This window comes from Acinonyx jubatus, chromosome A1, assembly GCF_027475565.1.
Source record: "Acinonyx jubatus isolate Ajub_Pintada_27869175 chromosome A1, VMU_Ajub_asm_v1.0, whole genome shotgun sequence".
Lineage (NCBI taxonomy): Eukaryota > Metazoa > Chordata > Mammalia > Carnivora > Felidae > Acinonyx > Acinonyx jubatus.
This window is the reverse complement of record NC_069380.1, coordinates 151015536-151034227: the sequence shown is the minus strand read 5'-3', so window position 1 is coordinate 151034227 and position 18692 is coordinate 151015536. Positions and strand designations below refer to the sequence as shown.

At 34.0% G+C, this 18692-nt stretch overlaps 1 protein-coding gene across 4 annotated transcripts in view; it reads right to left on the bottom strand.

Moving 5' to 3' along the window:
• The window catches only part of ADGRV1 (adhesion G protein-coupled receptor V1), a 556802-nt gene that overhangs the window by 402307 nt on the left and 135803 nt on the right, over nt 1–18692 (bottom strand). For all 4 annotated transcript variants that reach the window (XM_053224888.1, XM_053224896.1, XM_053224893.1 and 1 more), the window contains 10 exons: nt 16334–16427; nt 14104–14182; nt 13863–14001; nt 12933–13074; nt 9079–9341; nt 6228–6403; nt 5300–5424; nt 2263–2420; nt 2026–2172; nt 1598–1705 (listed from right to left, as the gene is read on the bottom strand). In XM_053224888.1, coding sequence (XP_053080863.1) covers nt 1598–1705; nt 2026–2172; nt 2263–2420; nt 5300–5424; nt 6228–6403; nt 9079–9341; nt 12933–13074; nt 13863–14001; nt 14104–14182; nt 16334–16427 — 1431 coding nt within the window. The remainder of the gene's footprint in view (nt 1–1597; nt 1706–2025; nt 2173–2262; nt 2421–5299; nt 5425–6227; nt 6404–9078; nt 9342–12932; nt 13075–13862; nt 14002–14103; nt 14183–16333; nt 16428–18692) is intronic.

Genomic DNA, 18692 nt, shown 5'->3' with positions numbered 1-18692 from the left:
ATGAATAAAAATGAGTAATCAAGAAAGATGAATGCCAGCATTTGGTCTTGAGCAATTGCATTTATGAGGTTGCTATTTCCTGAGATGAAAGCAAGCATTGCAACAAGTTTCAAAGAGAAAATCAAAGTTAAGTTTGGGATATGTTATTAAACTTAGGTACTTACGGAGTGATGCCAACAAGAAGTTAGATATGTAAGTCTAGAAATTAGAGAAAAGGCTACCAAGAAAATTGGAAGATAGCCTATAGCTGACACCTAAAGGCACAGGATTGATAAAAGTACCTGGATTGGACAAAAAGAAAAAGAAATTTGAACAAACACTAAAACTGAAAAACGCCAAGATATCTAAGTTCAGAAAAGGGAGGAGGAACTGGCAGTGGAAACTGAAAAGGGTGACACAGAGAGACAGAAGGTAAACATGTGTGGTATTTGAGAAATGAAGAGAAGAAGGGTGTCTGGGTGGCTCAACTGGCTAAGCATCTGACTTCGGCTCAGGTCATGATCTCATTGTTCATGAGTTCGAACCCCACGTCAGTCTTTGTGCTGCTGGCTCAGAGATTAGAGCCTGCTTCGGATTCTGTGTCTCCCTGGCTCTCTCTGTCCCTCCCCTGCTCATGCTCTGTCTCACTCTCTCTCTCAAGAATAAATATTAAAAAAAATTAAAAAAAAAAAAAGAAATGAAGAGAAGAGACAGTTTAAATTTGAGGATGAGGTAACTGTCACATGCTAATAGGAAGCAGCATAAGACAATGACCAAAAAAACATCCAGTGAATTTGCAACCCAGCTGTCATCAATGACTACGAGGAAAGACAAAAGCTGGTAGACAATTCTTTCACCGTGTCTTACTACAGAAGGGAGAAAAGAAATGAAACAGAAGGTAGAAGGGGGTGAGATCAGGAGAGAAAGTTCTTTTGAAACTTGGAGATCCTGCATTTACACTGATTGCAATAATTTGACAGAGAGAGACACTAGTGATGCCAGACACAAGGGGAATAACTAAACCTTCTTATGGCAAGAGGAGCCTGGTTGTTATAGAAGGAAAACTTTTTCCATAACGGGATGGAGGAACAAGACTGGGTTTCAAGAAGGTTTCTGAATTTGGTCTTGGCAAGATGACTAAGCTCCTTTCTGGTAGATTTCATTTCAACAAAGTCATCAGCTGAAAATGCAATGAGAAACAGGTAAGTGAGTCAGAGGAGTGAGAAAATTATCAAATAAGTATTATTAGGATTATGAGATGTAGTTAATTAGAGAAATGTGGAATTTCTGGGGGTGATGTTAAGCGCCCCTTTGGCAATGCTAATCATGAATTATTAGTGATACCATCTGTCCAGTTACATGATTTTTCTGCATAATGTTTTCCAAAGCCATTAAACTCTAATTAAATGTTCATGCTTATTACTGCACTTGGTCTGCCTCTTGAAGACAATATTTATAATTCCAATGTTTAAAAATTAACTGTGAATAATTAATATCTACATTCTACTTTACTATTTTACCACCATCAAATAATGGGGTTTTTTTACACTAAATTTACAGACTACACCTTTGACGAGTTTCAAATATTTTTTAAAAATTCATTTTAAAAGAATCAAACCTGAGTTAATTCAGAATCATCTCTTTGACTTGCAACAATTAAATAATCTTGATTGTCTGAACTAAAATATTTTACTTGAGAACTTTCCGAAATAATGATCGTTTGTACCTGCAAGGAAGATAAGACCATGGGAAAAAATATTTAAAGGCGAATTTAACTAGGAAAGGCTCTAATACACTAATAGTATGAGTAATATTTGAAGTTCAAAATTTTAAAAATCATTCTGAACACTAGGAATGCATACTTAGGTGTCATTTCAAGAGAGACAAAAATATCCCGGATAAAGTCACTCTGCTAAAATGTGTATCAACTTGCAAAAAGCTTCTTTTCATATTAATATAGAACATATATTATCTTCCATTTAGATCTTACAAATCTGATTTTCCTTTTAAATAAAGCAATCTACAAAAAATGAAGACATTTTTTACCAAGAATAATTTGAATCCAGATGTGAATGTATACACACTGATAACGGAAGGCTTTTCTTCATTTCTTTCTTCATGAGTAATCACAAAGTAAGGGGAAACACCAATATTAAATGCCTCACAAGTTTTAGGATTTTCTATATTTAAATCCTAGGAAATAAGGAATAACAGTAATTCATGAGTCATCTGATATTTACATGTACATTTTATTTTATGTACTATAAAATGACTGATGTTTACCTCAAGTGGTATAAAAATCCCTTGCCATCGATAAATAGTAGAAGACACTTTTCTTAACATTACACCATAAATTGAATCTTCCAAAATAAAGAAACACCAACCAGAAGGTGATGCATCCAAAAAACTTTGAACTATGGAAAACACAGCATCCATTCCCCCTGAAAAACATAAATCATGATTTGCTAATGTAAAACCCCTTCAAATCTTTATGCCAAGTTTATTGTTTAAACAGTTCAACTAGTGAGTTTGTTACAAGACATAAATGGTGTGTGTGTATAAGACAAAAAATATAAGCCAGAGAATTTAAAAAATAACTAAAAATAACAACTTTTAAAAATTGTTAAAACTCTATTCTAAATCTACATAGACCTTTCCAAAGTGCATTTAAAATACTAAATGTATATTTAAAAATGTTTTAATGTTTATTTATTTTTGAGAGAGAGAAAGAGAGACACAGAGAGTGAGTGGGGAAGGGGAAGACAGAGAGGGAGGCACAGAATCTGAAGCAGACTCTAGGCTCTGAGCTGTCAGTACAGAGCCCAACGCGGGGCTCAAACCCACGAACCACGAGATCATGACCTGAGCCGAAGTCGGACACTTAACCGACTGAGCCACCTAGGCACCCCTAAAATACTAAATGTATATTTTAAAGGGAAATATGCTCAACAGGATTTTTATCAACTTTCATAAAGATGATGAAAATATAATTGAGAAGTGTTTAAATAATCTCGTTTTATAGCAACACACTAAATGTTTAGTTTTAAAAACTTACACTGTTAATTTGAAACTATGCCCATCCACTGATTTCTTGCTTTACACATTATATATTTAAGAACACCAAAACAGACTCACCTACTTTAAATAGCTGTCACGTTTTTAATCACCTTATCACAGGTACATGTCCCAAAATTTTGCACATTTAAACAAAGACAAAAAAAAAATCCCTATCCCATGAGCAATAATTTTTAAAAAGCTCTACGTTTTATTATCATACCAGTTTCCCAAAGAAATTTCTTTTTAAACTTTAGCTAATATGTGAACAATAAGAATAAATGTCAAGGTTGAAATCTAGGCTCCTTATAAATTATTGATCATTTTCAGATTACCAGTTCAAGAAGTCATGTCAATGCCTCAAAGTGATTTCCTTTCCTAAAAATAAGTGTTCTAAATTCCTACTGTCATCTTTTAAAGGTACACCACAGCTTTCGCATTAAGAGTCTGAATGTTTTACATTAAGGTCCTTACCATCTGGCCTAATCCTTCCCTACCATAATGCAGGAAGATGGTGAATGAAAAATAAATAATGCTGACATTTAAGAATCTCCAACATACACCCTCACAAGTACTTCCAAAAACACATGCAGATTCCAAACCATAATGAGATAACTGAATTAGAAATCATACTCTTTCCTTTTTGGATCCTATCACCTCCTGTCTTTTAGAAAATTATACCGCTACTAACCCTTTCCATTTTAAATATTCACTCTCTACTTACTAGGCCTTTTCCGTCAGCATTTAAATATGCTTAGGTCTCTCCAAACTAAACAAATGAATAAACAAAACCCCTTGAGTCCTACACCACATCACTACCTTTGCTAGGTCCTACCTTCTCAGTCAAACCTCAAACAGTTACATATATTTGAGGTCTCCATTCCCTTACCTCCATTCAAAATGTTATTTCAGTTCCTATCCCTCTATACAAATAGCTCTTGCTATTTTATTCCTTCTCTATTGCTAACCACAATAGACATTTTTTTGGTTTTTATCTTACTGGGCTTCTACACCAGCAACTAACACAGTTACCACTCCTTCCTTTTTCAAACACTCTTCTGCTGCTGTCTGCAATCCCACATTCCCTTGGGTTTCTCACACTAGGTCTTCTATGTCTCCTTTGCTTCATCCTCTTCCTCTCCCTAGTAACTCAATTTGAGCCTTCTCAGAGCTCAGTCTGGGTCCTCCTCCCTTCTCTACCTACAGTCCCTCCTTCCAGGTTTTTACATGAATTTCCATGATTTTAAATACAACATACACACTACAGATATCCAAATTTATCTCTGCAAAAGTTTCTGTTCCTTTGAGTCTAGAGAAATGTCTTCTCAAAAGTAACTCATATTCAAAATGTGTTAAATCACATATTTAACTCCCTCTCACCAAAATAACACCTAGCCCTCATCCATTACTCCTTTTCTTACTGGCAAGTATGACTCTCCATGCAACCACGGAAGCTAAAAATCTAGTAATTATCTCTACAATCTCCTTCATACACAATCCATCACTTTGTCCAAACGACCATAGGCTGACCTTTTGTTTGTCTCCTTTCATCCTCTCTTTTCTTCTTTGCCAAATCATTCTCTACACAGTACCAAGAATGATATCTTTGAAATGCAAATGAGATTATGCCACTCCACAAATATACCTGGCAACCCTCCTGTAAGCATGAACCACTCAGAGACTTTCCATTAACCCTAGAATAAAGACTAAAGTACCTAACATATTCTTCAAGCTCTTCAATGATCAGGTCTTACCTAGTTCTTCAAAGTCAACTCTCCCACTTATTTCTAACTCCAAAGTCCACTCTACAGTTCATCATTTCTACACTTTTTTATGCCTCTAGACTTGTGCCTCAATAGTTTCCCATCTTCCCTCCATGTTCCTCCAACTCAGATCTTTGCAGAATCAACATCACTCATCATTCAATCCTTGTTCAAACACTGATACTCTTGGGAAGCACTCCTTCGTGTTCTCACAGCACTTAATTACTCCTTTAAAACATTTATTACAGTTTTAAACTACATACTGAGTTTTACTTACTGAGTTTATTTTTGTCTCCTCCTAAATTCTAAGCATCATGAGTTCAATATCATGCCTGACACATGATAGACTCTCAATAAATATTTGCGGCTGCAATAAAAGAATTAGACATCTGTTCTCCATTTTCAACAGATCCATAAGATACAATTCATGGGGGGAAATTAAATCTGATAGATGCGATCTTTCTCGGTTATAAAATTTTGTGCTTACAAGAAACCAAACGTACTCATGCCAAAGGCTGTTTCAGATACTGTCTCCCACTCCACACTCACAGCTAAATCAATGCCATTAGTGCGTGACACGTTTAAATATACAGTCCTGTTGGCTTCTTCAACGTCTATAAACGTGGCTCTAAAAAAAAAAGTTACAGAAAGCAGATTATAATTTCTACATATTGAATATATATATCACATTGCTAGAATATATTTAATACACTTTTAAATTTACATAAGCCAAGGTGAGATCCATCCACAAATTTCACACAGCACAAAAATTAGACCCCTACAGCTCAAAATATTAATTTATGAAGATTAAAAAAGTACTATGATCTGATACTGTGGTTTTAAAAATATACTAAGTACATTCTTAAGTATTAAGAAATACTCAGAGTCAATAACTTCATAGTATATATTCTAAAAAATAAAGCTTTGTCACTCCTAAGTTTCCTCTTATATGAATCAACAGCATATCAAAAAGAAAAAAATGAATCCAAAAATTATTAGTTTAGTACTAAAACTAGATCTACTGGACTATTTCTAAGAAATAAAAAATCAAATATGTGTCAGCTTCCAGCGGAATTTCAAACTACAATCATGTTAATATATGTATGAAGAGTCATTCATTTGGTTTGAACAGCTAAATATTTTTATACCATTTCTTGCTTTTTACCATCACTGAAAATACAAAATTGTACAAGCCTTCACTTGAAAGTGGGAATTCCAAGGAAATAAGAATTCTAATAATACCATTATACAGGACATGATTAGGTTTTGGATGTTCCTTGTCACAAGAGGGCATAACGCCTCTCTGGATCTATCTGCTGGAGCTCATTTTAAAAGTACCCTTTAAAAGAGTCAGAGATCAATTTCCCTCTGCATTTTCTTTATGTCAAAAGATATTTCCTACTTGACAATTTCCTTATGAATAAACTATACCTATTTGCAACTGCAGAGATACTGAATAACCCCAGAGGGGCCTGGTTTTGCAAAACTGTTATCAGGGTTTGAACATGTGCCCCCAGTCTAGCACCTCCAGTCGGATTAAACAAGGTGCATACAAAATGCTCATCCATCTCTGGTTCAGTGTCCAATATGGCAGAAATGTGTAGGGCCTGAAAACAAAATTAAAAGGTAAAGTTACTAGACTTCAGTATTTCTGCAATACACATACAAAGAAATCTGCTAAACATTTTTGACAACAAGATTATACATTTTGGAAAAGATCGCTTCTTTTTTATCTTAATCCTGATCCCCATAATATGTAATAGTTATAAGTGTTTCAAGTTACCACTTTCAAGATTTTCAACACTGTGATATATTGCACTGAAGTCTCTAAAAATAAATTTTATGACATTTAAAAATAATGTTGAGATTAAAAAAATAAATTTAGGTCCTGATGTTTGCTAACTCTTTATCCTGCCTAGCTACATAACTGCATCAGTCTCATTCTAGTGTAAGAGTCACTGTAAAAAAAGCAATTATAGCCATAGTAGGCACAAATTAGAAACAACCCACATGTTTATCAAAAGAAAGACGGATAAACAAATACTGATCTATTCAGTGCAGTGCTACTCAGCAATAAAAAAGATGCTTAGCTGGCTAAGCATCCAACTCTTGATTTCGACTCAGGTTATGATCTCATGGTTGTGAGATCAAGCCCCACATCGAGCTGCACACTGAGCACAGAGCTTGCTTAAAATTCTCTCTCTCTCTCTCTCTCTCTCTCACTCTTTCTCTGCTACTCTCCCCTGCTCAAGCTCTCTCTCTCTCTCTCTCTCAAAAAAGCAAAAAACAAAAAAACAAAAAAACACCAACAACAAAAACCCGAACTACTGACGCAACTCAATAGATCTCAAAAACTACGTAGGCCAAAAGAAGCCAGATACAAAGAGTACATACTATATGGCACCTATTTATATGAACCTCAAGAATCAGCAAAACGAGTCTTCAATGACAGAAACCAGAAAGTAGTTTCTCTGGTGAGGGCAAGAGAGAAGAAAGAAACTTCTAAGTGATGGTAATACTCAATATATTAATCTGAGTGTGGTTACATGGGTGTATATATATTTTGAAAGTTAATGACCCATGTACTTAAGATTTTTGAATTTTACTGTTTATACCTCAAAATAAAAACATGGGGAAAAAGACCGTTACGTAAGTGAAAGAAAATCCTACTTAATCCAATTTTCTCTAAGGTTTAATTTGCCTAATTAGCAGAAAGTTCTTTAAACACTGTGAAAAAGAGTCTTTTAAGAAAAAAATGTTAATATAACTTATATTTTAATTATTATATTATATTAATGTAATTCATAATAATGATCAATTATTGTAATTAGGAAGATTATATATTTTATATAGATGTGTATTTATTATAGACATCTATATATTATATATTAATATTTATATAATATATAATACTATATAATATATAATTATATATTAATTATAATGAATAATTTTTATAATTTAAAAAGATAATAAAAATAAAAATGGTTATTAAATTAATTAAATTAAAAACATTTTTAAAAAGAAGAAAATGCCTGTGAATGTAAAGCAATGGAAAATTCATCAAATACTTAAAATTTGAATTCTTTTATATCTATATCAAGATATAAGTATTCTTAAGTGATTAAACTTTCAAATTTCCAAAAACATGAAAAAATTGGACATGTAAATAAATACGAATTTAAAATGAGTTAAAGTGTACACAAACTGATCACAAAGAAAAGTGATTACCAGGTAGACTGTTTTTAGAAAACATAATTTTAAATACATTACTTTATAATTATACTTTATGTCAGGCTTGAAAAATCTTACGCAAATGTAGTTAGCAATTTTAAGCTTTAACTGTGTTTTAAAACATAAAATTTAGGGGCGCCTGGGTGGCTCAGTTGGTTAAGTGTCTAACTCTTGATTTCAACTCAGGTCATGATCTCACGGTTCATGCAACTGAGCCCCGTGACAGGCTCTGTGCTATCAGTGCAGAACCTGCTTGGGATCCTCTCTCTCCTTCTCTCTTGCTCGTCTCCTCTCTCTCTCTCTCTCTCTCTCTCTCTCAAAAATAAATAAATAAACTTTAAAATGAATGAATGAATGAATGAATGAATAAAATTTAGTTGTGGGGACAGAAAATTATCAATATACAGAAAAGGAAGTTTCAGAAGGTAAACTTCCATAAGTACAGATCACATTTATAATTAACCCCAAATCCAGCATTTCTTCTCCAATAAGCTATTTCTATTCACACAGGATACAGGCTTCTCAAATAAGCAGGCTAGAGTAAGCAATTATATTTTGTTTAATGAAACTGTGGCCAAAAGGATGACTGGCTAGGGCTTAGTGACTATAATAAATGGTTTAGAGTTTTTTAGCTTTTGTTTTAAAAATAATATAAAGTGAAGTATGTTACCTAAATAGTTAACATTTACAACAGCAATATGTACAATTTCCTTATTACTTGCACATTCCACTACCCTATTTGCAGAACAAATTTCTCCACCAGCACTCTATGCAGACTATATAGCACTGTAACACTTTCACATGGTAATGTAATCATCTTTGCCTGTCATCTAGCCTGGGAGAACTTTTTTTTTCTTTTTAGGACCCAGGGTACTCCCCTAAGAGAAAATTATTCATAAATATTACTTATTCCGATTAAAGAACATTAGAAACAACCCACATGTTTATCAACAGAAAAATGGATAAACAAATAATGGCCTATTGAGTGCAGTGCTACTCAGCAATAAAAAAGAACCACCTGCAGGGGCATTAAAGCCTCATACTATACCTTGAAACGAACACCTTCTTCTAAAACAATGTAGCCTTTGACAGGGGTCAGATCTTTGGACTCCACTGAGGAGTTTACCTCTGTCACAATGAACTGAACTGTCACAGTTCCAAAGAGTCCTTGTGCAGGTTCCCGAACAACATACAATAGTGCACTACTCTCCTGTATGTAGAGAGCTGTCGGTTCTCTTAGGAAAAAGTGCTCACTGTTGTTAAATGATAGGACTCCAGGACCATCATCATTAGCAAGGATGGTAATTAATGCTGTTGAAATAAAAATATTAAAGCACTAAATCAAAATAGGGCAGGTTATAAGTACTGGGAAGTATGGAGATGTTTCATTATAAACTAAGACAACTCTTTTCTAGATCACCTTAAAAAGAAGGGGAATTTTAAAAGGCATTTAATAAAATTCCATATTCACTCATGATATAAAAATAGTCAGTTATCTTAGAATAAAAGGCACCTTTCTCATCAACCTCAAAAGCCAATAACAAAGACCTAACTCAATGTTGAAACATTGGAAGGGTGCCACTAAAAACAGAAAGACGACAATACCCGCCATTACTGCTACTATTCAGCATTGTCCTGGAGCCAGGAGCCAGGTAACAGGTATGAAAACAATGGAAAGGAAGACTCAGAACTAACACTATTTTCTAGACAACATGATTGTCTTCTTAAAAAAAAAACAGGAGAAAAAACTTCTTAGAACTATTGTAAGAGTTGAAAATGTAAGCTGAGTAACCTTCAAAAACTAAGAGCTTTTTATTTTTTACTACCACTAATGATAATATGAATAATAGCAGTGGAACAACTAATCCTACTGAGAACTTAAAAATTGCTTAACCTGTGTTAACCCATTTAATTCTCACAACCCTGGGAGGTTGATTCTATTACTATTTTCCTTTACAAATCCAATGGCTGAAGCACAGAGAGGCAATCTGTGGAAGTACACAAGCTAGCAAGTGGCAGAACTGGTGCTCAGAGCTGGGAAGTGTGCTATGGAACATGCATCTAAAATATTATTATAATATCTCTATGTATAAGCTATAACTATTAAAAAAAAACAATAGAAAAGGGACCTCATTCACAATAGCAACAATACCTAGGAATCAAAGTTAAAAATACAGGACCTATATGAACAACGTATACAGTGTTAATGTGTGACTGTGACCAATGCTATCAGTGTCTCTTCCATGACCCCTAGGCCCTTTCAAGACCACTTCAAGAGTTTCTTTTGCCAACTGATCTTTCTTCCTGAGGACGCCATCAGCTGATGCAGGAATAAAGCCAGAACTGCTGGAGACTTAACACCCAAGAGCATACTCAAACAACAAGGGACAGGAGCCGGTGAATGAATATCCCAACTTCTTTTTAGGACGATCACCCTGAACTTTGCTCAACTCGGTGTCTAGGAAGGACGCCAGCAGCACTGAGCTCCAGTTGCCCAAAGCAGTACCATTCGTCAGCCCATCTTTTACCAGCCTTCTTCTCTCTCTCTGTCTCACTTCTTCACTTCTCACTATGTCTCCAGAGATCACTTCCTCCAATAAACTACTTCCATCCAAATCCTTGTCTCAGGGTTTGCTTTTGAGGGAACACAAATTAAAGCAATGATACAAAAGATGATCTAAATTAATGGAAAAGTATATCATATTTCTAAATGGAAAAACAATATAATAATGATGCTGAGTTCTTTCAAATCAACCTAAAACTTGAATTCAACCCAAAACTATCAAAATAGTTGTTTTATGGAATTCAGTTCATTGATTCTAAAGTTCATATGGAAAAGATACTTGAAAGAATAGATGAGATGGCTCAGAGAAAAAAAATAAAAAGTATTTGGCCTAAAAAAATAAAATGTATATTAAAGCTAAGATAAATAAAACTGCTATTAGTACATAAACAGGCAAATAGAACAGAATTAGAGACCAGGAAAAACAGGTGAAAGAGAGAGAGAGAGAGATGTTAAAATCCAAAGAAATTCCTGCTGAGGATGTGAAGAAATAAAAATTTTATATATAACTTTGGAGTAGGGGTAATAAAGAAGGCAGCTGTTGTCCTTTCCACTCAATACCCAATGTACTCAACAGATGATCTTAATTACTCATATATACAAAGATTTATATATAAGAATATTTATTGATATTTTATGGAATTTCTGAAATGGTCTAAAGGCTGATTAATGGGGCATAGTTTAAGAAATCACCCACTATCAAAGCACTGAGGACTGTTTTTAGATTTAAAAACAGAAAATTACAAGTATAAAGTAAACCTGACAGAGACCAATAAGATAGTCCTTCCTCCTACTCATGGTCGTGGGCATATAACCTACATAATTCCAAACAGAATTGTATTAGGCCTTTTTTAGGAATGCTTAAGTTTGAGTGCTCTTCTTTCCTATTATGTGGAATATAAAAGGAAGATGTGGATAATCATCTTGTGACAAGTAACATTAGCCTTGTGTGGAAGTCAATATTCCAAAAGGCAAGGAGAAGAGGCAGAGAACAACAAGGTCTTTGGTGGCATGTTAAGTCCTGGTACCACTCCATCTAAAACTGTGTATGCCTCTGGACCCTCAGATTAAATGAGCCAATAAATTACCTTTAAGTCCATTTGAATTGGGTTTTCTATTGTTTATACATAAAAGATTCTTAATCAACACATCATTTCCATTCCTACAACCCTTTACATATAACCCACTATGTTGTATGTACAAAAATATATATATTTTAAGAGTGCCTGGATGGCTCAGTTGGTCAGCGTCCCATTCTTGATTTTGGCTCAGGTCATGATCTCACAGTTTATGGGACTGAGCCCGCATCAGGCTCTATGCTGGCAATGCAGAGCCTGCTTGAGATTTTCTCTTTTCTCTCTCTCTCTTTCTCTCTCTCTCTCTCTCTCTCTCTCTCTCTCTGCGTCCCTCCCTTGCTCATGCTCTCTCTCTCTCTCAAAATAAACATTTTTTAAAGTATATTTTCAACATACTCTTTGAATTTGAAACAATGGCTGTAGACTCAAGAAAGGTTCTAAATACACAAAAATATCAATCTGTTTTATTAATATGGCAATAAAAGTAAAACCCAGTTCTTGAATTACTCAAGATTCTTTCATGTTTTTTATTACAAATCAAAATTTTTTTCACATATAGACCAATAATTTAGGAATATAAAGGTTAATTAAATTAAGGGAATCCCAAAGAACTCTCAGCCACTAGCTAAAACAAGAGGTTGAAGAGTCAGTCAACTCTTGGTCTTCTAAATGCACCTGACATATCACCACAGAAACTAAATTAAGTGACTTTTAAAGAGACCTTCTAATCCTACAAGCTCTATATTTCCATGAAGTTTTCTCCTCTCTTTTTTATCCTCTCTAAGCAGTCAGTATCATATCTAACAAGCAGTAAATTAGTATGACATTTCATAACAATGTCAAACTGCTCCAAAGAATTGTGGCTCCCATAATGTATTAGGTATCAGTATACTTCAACTTTATGTGAAAATACTATAGCAATAAAATGATACTAAACAACTTGTCATTCCCTCTATTGGTAAACAGGAAACCAGAGACGAATTTTAATTCTAAATGAAAGACATTTAGTTATTTAATTTGTAGCTACAGAAATGACTTAATATAATTGTTACTACCAACCTACTTTTTTGTTTTACAAACACACAAACACACACAACTACACAAGGCTGGAAGGACTATTATACTGACATAGGGATTCCAAAATGTTGAATTTAAAATGCTTTTTATAGAAAACTATCAAGACTTTAAACCCTGTACAACTGCCTCCATGTTAGGAAAACATCATGAGTGAAAGTGAACTGTATATAAGAAATTGTTAATTACCTATTGTTTTTTCCCCCAGCTCTAGTCCAGGAGAAGGATTTGTTAAAACCAGCTGAAATGTTTCATCTCCTTCTGGAATGTCATCATCAAGAATCATGATGTCAATATTTTTATACCTTTCTCCATCAACAAAATGAAGAATCTGGACAAGAAAGTGAAAGTAGGTGGTATTATATATAAATATATGATTGATTTTTCACAGAATATTTGGCAAAAATACAATATGGCTGGCAATGTGAAATAAACTTTTTAATAAAAATAAGGGATTTTTCCCCTATTTTTTATTGACCTTTTTTATTTAAATTGACAACATGAAGTTTAAAAAGTAAAATGTGTGGAGAAAGAGAAGAAAGTAAACATTTGACTAAGGAATAAAAGGCACCAAGAGACAAATTAAAAAGCATTTTAAAACACTAATTGTGTTTCAGTAAATTAAAACAAAGAAATAAAAGACTTCAAATTTTCAGCATGCCTGGCTGGGTCAGTTAGTAGAGTATACAACTCTCAATCTCAGGGTTGTGAGTTTGAGCCCCATGTTGGGTGTAGAGATTACTAAAAAAAAATAAAAACTTAAAAACTAAAAACCTTAAACTTTCAAGAAGTGTAAGAAACACTCCAGAAAATATATTTCTAATGATATAAATATAATGATACAAATTCTTTGACACAATAACCTGTGTTCTCCATTATCACATATTGCAATAAGACAGTGAATAAAATAGTATCAAATATTAAAACAAAATAATAAATGAATAAAATAGAGAATAATGTTTAGAACTAAAAATTTACAAATTTTACTAAAATAGTGAAGGGAGCTATTCCATAACATAGAAGTCTTCTACCCTAATTTAATACGCAATACATAATAGTTCATTACTTTCAGATTTATTAATACAAGACCTAAGTCATTATAATTCACAAGGAATTCACCGATGGGGTGAAGATGTAATCCAGCCCCAGCTGTGCTTCCAAATTCTGGGCATATACAAACAAGGAAACATGGCCAAGAGTCCTTTTGCTTCGCTGAGCTACCAATGTTAAACTTCCTTTGGTTTCATTTACTGCAAACCTAAAATAAACATAATACATTAATCTTTTCCTTATAAGATTTTATTCAGTAGATAAAAAATCTGAAACTCAGAAAAGGGCTCTCACACAGCTTTGGTTTTACCTGCTATGTTGCCATTCGATTACACCTCGAGCACCATCATTGGCATCAATAATAATTTGTGCAGTCAAGCCCTCTGAATCTGAAAACAACAAAGAAATATATTTTTAAATAGAAATGATTAAAAAAGAATGATTTGACACAGAATTTAAAGACCATCCTTTGAGATCATATAATTTCTAATATAGAGATATCATAGACATTACTCAAAGATGTTTAAGAAAATAAAATATAAATGCTTATAATATTTGAATAAGAAAACTTTTTCCTAACAAGAACACCAACTTACTGAAATCTAATGAACTGAGAACAATGTAAAATAAGCAACTGCGGTTATGGTTTTATTTCTATTATTTTAATCCATTTCAAGAGGAAAGGAAAATAGGGACCACTGGACGAAGTAGAAAGAGCAAGAAAAGAGAAAGGAATGGGAAGAGAAAGGCGATAAGTACTGCAGAGAAAAGTGCAGGTTTAAGGAGAAGCAGGGAGAGACAGGGATACAAGGTGAGACAAAAGGGAAAGATGGGGGAAGGTTAGGTGGCACAGAGACTAAGACTGAGGTAAAGCTCTTTTATCCCTTTTTATCTTATACTCTGTCTACCAAGTTCAGTATATTCCCAGTATTCATTATTCAGTCTTGAAATATTAACCGTGTCCCTGTTTAGTTTTTTAATATTTTGTCCTTTCCCCTTTAAAATTTGAAGGCTCTACCTTACTCTTATGATACTTCTAACAGTGGCCTAGGTGGGGAAGGGATACGGAGGGCGTAATTCTCTCTGAGCAAAGAGAACATTGTCAAGAAAAGAATATAAAATCAAAATTTGTGTCCATCAGACTAGAGGCTTCACAGCATAAGCCCAGCTCCACCATCTCCTCACTGTGTGACTCTGGGCATGTTACTTAGCCTCTCCTAGCCTCCACTCCCTCATCTGTAAAATGCTCAAGTGTAAGGAATGATGGTACTGACATATAAAGCACTTGAAACAGGGGCACTGGAAAGCACTCAACAGAAGTCACACTATTTAAGTTACCTCTAATATGAGTATAAAGAAATATGAAGTATTTTGTTAGTTTTCTTAGCATGAACAGTAATTATCTTATAATAAATACTGGATATAAACAGCTTAGTCACTGGAGTCATAAATTCCTTTTGGAAAAGAACCAAACCTTTTCACATACAGTAAAACCTTGGATTGCAAATAACTTGTTCTGTGAGTTTTCTGCAAGATGAGCAAACATTTCTAATAAATTTTAACTTGATAAACAGGCAATGACTTGCAATATGAGTAGTATATGACGCCGAATGTCACATGATCACAAATGAACCAATGGTTCTTGAAATTTGCTTTGATATTTGAGTGCTTTGGATTACAAGCATGTTTCCAGAACAAATAACACTCGCAAACCAAGGTTCTTATGGTAATATGTTATAAACTCATTATTCTCTTCTGTTATTTTCAAAGTTGTCATACTGAGTCTCACAAGTGAATGAGGAAAACTTATTCCTTAGGTTACTCCTCTCGGCCATGCTTCTCTTCCTTGAACCCAGGCTAATTTCCCACCATCCAGCCCATCTTCTAACCAAGGGAGGGGGAACAGGCTACCACAGGGCTCACAGCCCACACTTCCCAGGCCATCATACCTACAAGCTTCAGACAAAATTCTCAATACTAAATGCCCAAACTGCACACTAAAAATTGTGTTTTAAAATAAGAATACACCTTGTTATAGTAATCTACGTAAATCTATACTAAGGTTCAAGTTTTACCTTTCAGTCTGTAATGAATAAAGTGAATCTTTTCTAAAGCATGAAAAGAAAGAGGTAAAAGGTCAAAAAAGAAGCAGAGAACACAATAAACAAACAAAAGTACTGCTTACCCTAAAGAAAAATAAAATCATCTAACAGTTTGGAGATCTAATAAAAATAGCAAATTAAATTTTAACAAGAAAAATGCCTAAGAACTAATTCTATTTTTAAGATTACAAATTTCATCATAAATAGTTGTAAAATTTAGAAAGCATCACACAATAAATAATTCTTGAATGTGTTTATGACGTCCAATGTACAAAAATGCAACAGATGACAATCTCTAAATTAAAATAAACCTAAAAGCTCACTATATTTTCTTTCATAGCTGAGATTAACAAGTATTATAAGCGATTACTTCTGATTTAAAAATGAATAAATTTACTTCATTTGCAGTGAATAAACGGAAACAAACAAAAATCATACCTAGTCTAGGAGGAAATGAAGTTAAAGGAGCCATGATAAGGTCAACATAAGTTAAATTCACAAGGAAATATTCTTCTAGCTCTGGTATGTCGTCCTGCAAAAATTATATCCATTAAATTCCCTATAGTTAGTTATGCTCTCAAAGTCATGACCTCTCACAAGCAGTTTTTAAAATTATCTGGTAAATATATACACTTAAGCAGTATATAGCAAGTATAAAAATGCAAAGCTAGAATAGAAAAGATTTAAAATTTTAAATAAATATTCTTGGCTATGATGTTTTTTTCAGATTTGACACCAAAAGCAAAAGTATAAATAACCAAGTGGGACTACAACAAACTAAAAAGCTTCTGCACAGCAAAGGAGACCATCCACAAAATGAAAAGACAACCAATGGAATGGGAGAAAGTATTTGCAAATCACATATATGATAAAGAGTTAACATCCAAAATACATAAAGAACTGCTACAACTCAACAGCCCCCCCCCAAAAAAAAACCCCACAAATAATCTGATTTAAAAATGTACAACAGATCTAGTTATTTTTCCAAGAAAGATGTGGCCAACACATACAGGAAAAGGTGCTCAGTATCACTGATCATCATGGAAATGCAAATCAAAACCAGAATGAGACATTACCTTACATTTCTTAGAATGACTATTATCAAAAAGACAAGCGATAAATATTGGTGAGGATGTGGAGAATAGGGAGCCCTTGTGTACTGTTGGTGGGAATGTAAATTTGTACAGCCACTATGCAACACAATATGGAGGTTCCTCAAAGAATTAAAAATAGAACTACCATATAATCCAGCAATCCCACACCAGGGTATATACCCAAAGGTAGTAAAAACAGGGTATCGAAGAGATATCTGAACTCCCATGTCCGCAGAATTATTCACATTAGCCAAGAAACAGAAACTTAAGTGTCCATCAATGAGTGAATGGATGGGGAAGATGTGGTGTATATATACATGATGGAATATTATTCAGACACAAGGGAGACAGAGATCCTGCCATTTGCAACAACATGGATGGACCTAGAGGGCATTTTGCTAAGTGAAATAAACCAGACAGTGAAAAACAAATACTGCGTGGTATCACTTATATGTGGAATCTGAAAAAAAAAAAAAGAAAGAAAGAAAGAAAGAAAGAAAGAAAGAAAGAAAGAAAGAAAGAAAGAAAGAAAGTAAGTTAAACTCACAGAAATAGACAGTAGCAAACTGGTGGCCAGGGCCAGGGGCTGAGGGGGTGGGAGAAATAAGGAGAAGTTGGTAAAAGAGTACAAACTCAGCTCTAAGATAAATAAGGTCCAAGAGTCTCATGTAAAACACAGTGACTATATAGGTAATAACACTGTTATCATATAATTGAAATTTTAAAAATTCTCAGACACAAAAAAAGATAAACAGGTCATGTGATAAGTATGTCCATTAAATAGATAGGAGGAATCTCTTTCACAATGTATACATGTATCAGATCACCACAGGGGCACCTGGGTGGCCCAGTCAGTTAAGCGTCTGACTTGGGCTCAGGTCATTATCTCACAGTTTGTGAGTTTGAACCCCCGTCAGGCTCTGCACTGATGCTGCGGAAAGCTGCGTGAGATTTTCTCTCTCTCTGCCCCTTCCCCTGCTCATGTTCTCTCTCTCAAAGTAAATGAACTTTTTTTTTTAAAAATCACAATATACATTTTAAATATCTTACAATTTTATATATATTTTAGATTCTGCATAAGTGATACCATGCAGTATTTAATATTTCAATAAAGCTGAAATCTAAAAAAAAATAATAAAAGTATAAACTTACACCTATTGTATGATAAGTTATCAGGTTCAACACACAAAACTGCTAATATATTTTTTCCTAAACTGATATGTCAACCAATAACACAAATATACAAACGTGATAAATTTAAATATAATGGAAGAAAAGAAGGTTTTAAATTACCTTACTATCCAATGATTGGAATGTGGAATACAATACCATGAAAAAAAAAAAATACAGGCTTCACAGTCAAGGAGACCTAACACCAAATTCTGTAATTTTAAGTGAGTTACTTAAAGCCTCAGCTTCCACCATGGGGGAAACAATTGGGGACTGTAATAATGATTAAAAATAATGAGTATGGAGTGCCTAGCCTACAGAGAGTCTTTAAAAGTGATAGCTATTTGTGATGGTTAATTTTTTAATGTTTATTGATTTTTGAGAGGGAGAGAGAGACAGAAAGGGCATAAACAGGGGGAAGAGTAGAGAAAAAGGGGTAGACACAGAATTCGAACCAGGCTCCAGGCTCTCAGCTGTCAGCACAGAGCCCAATGCGGGCTCGAACTCACAAACTGTGAGATCATGACCTGAGA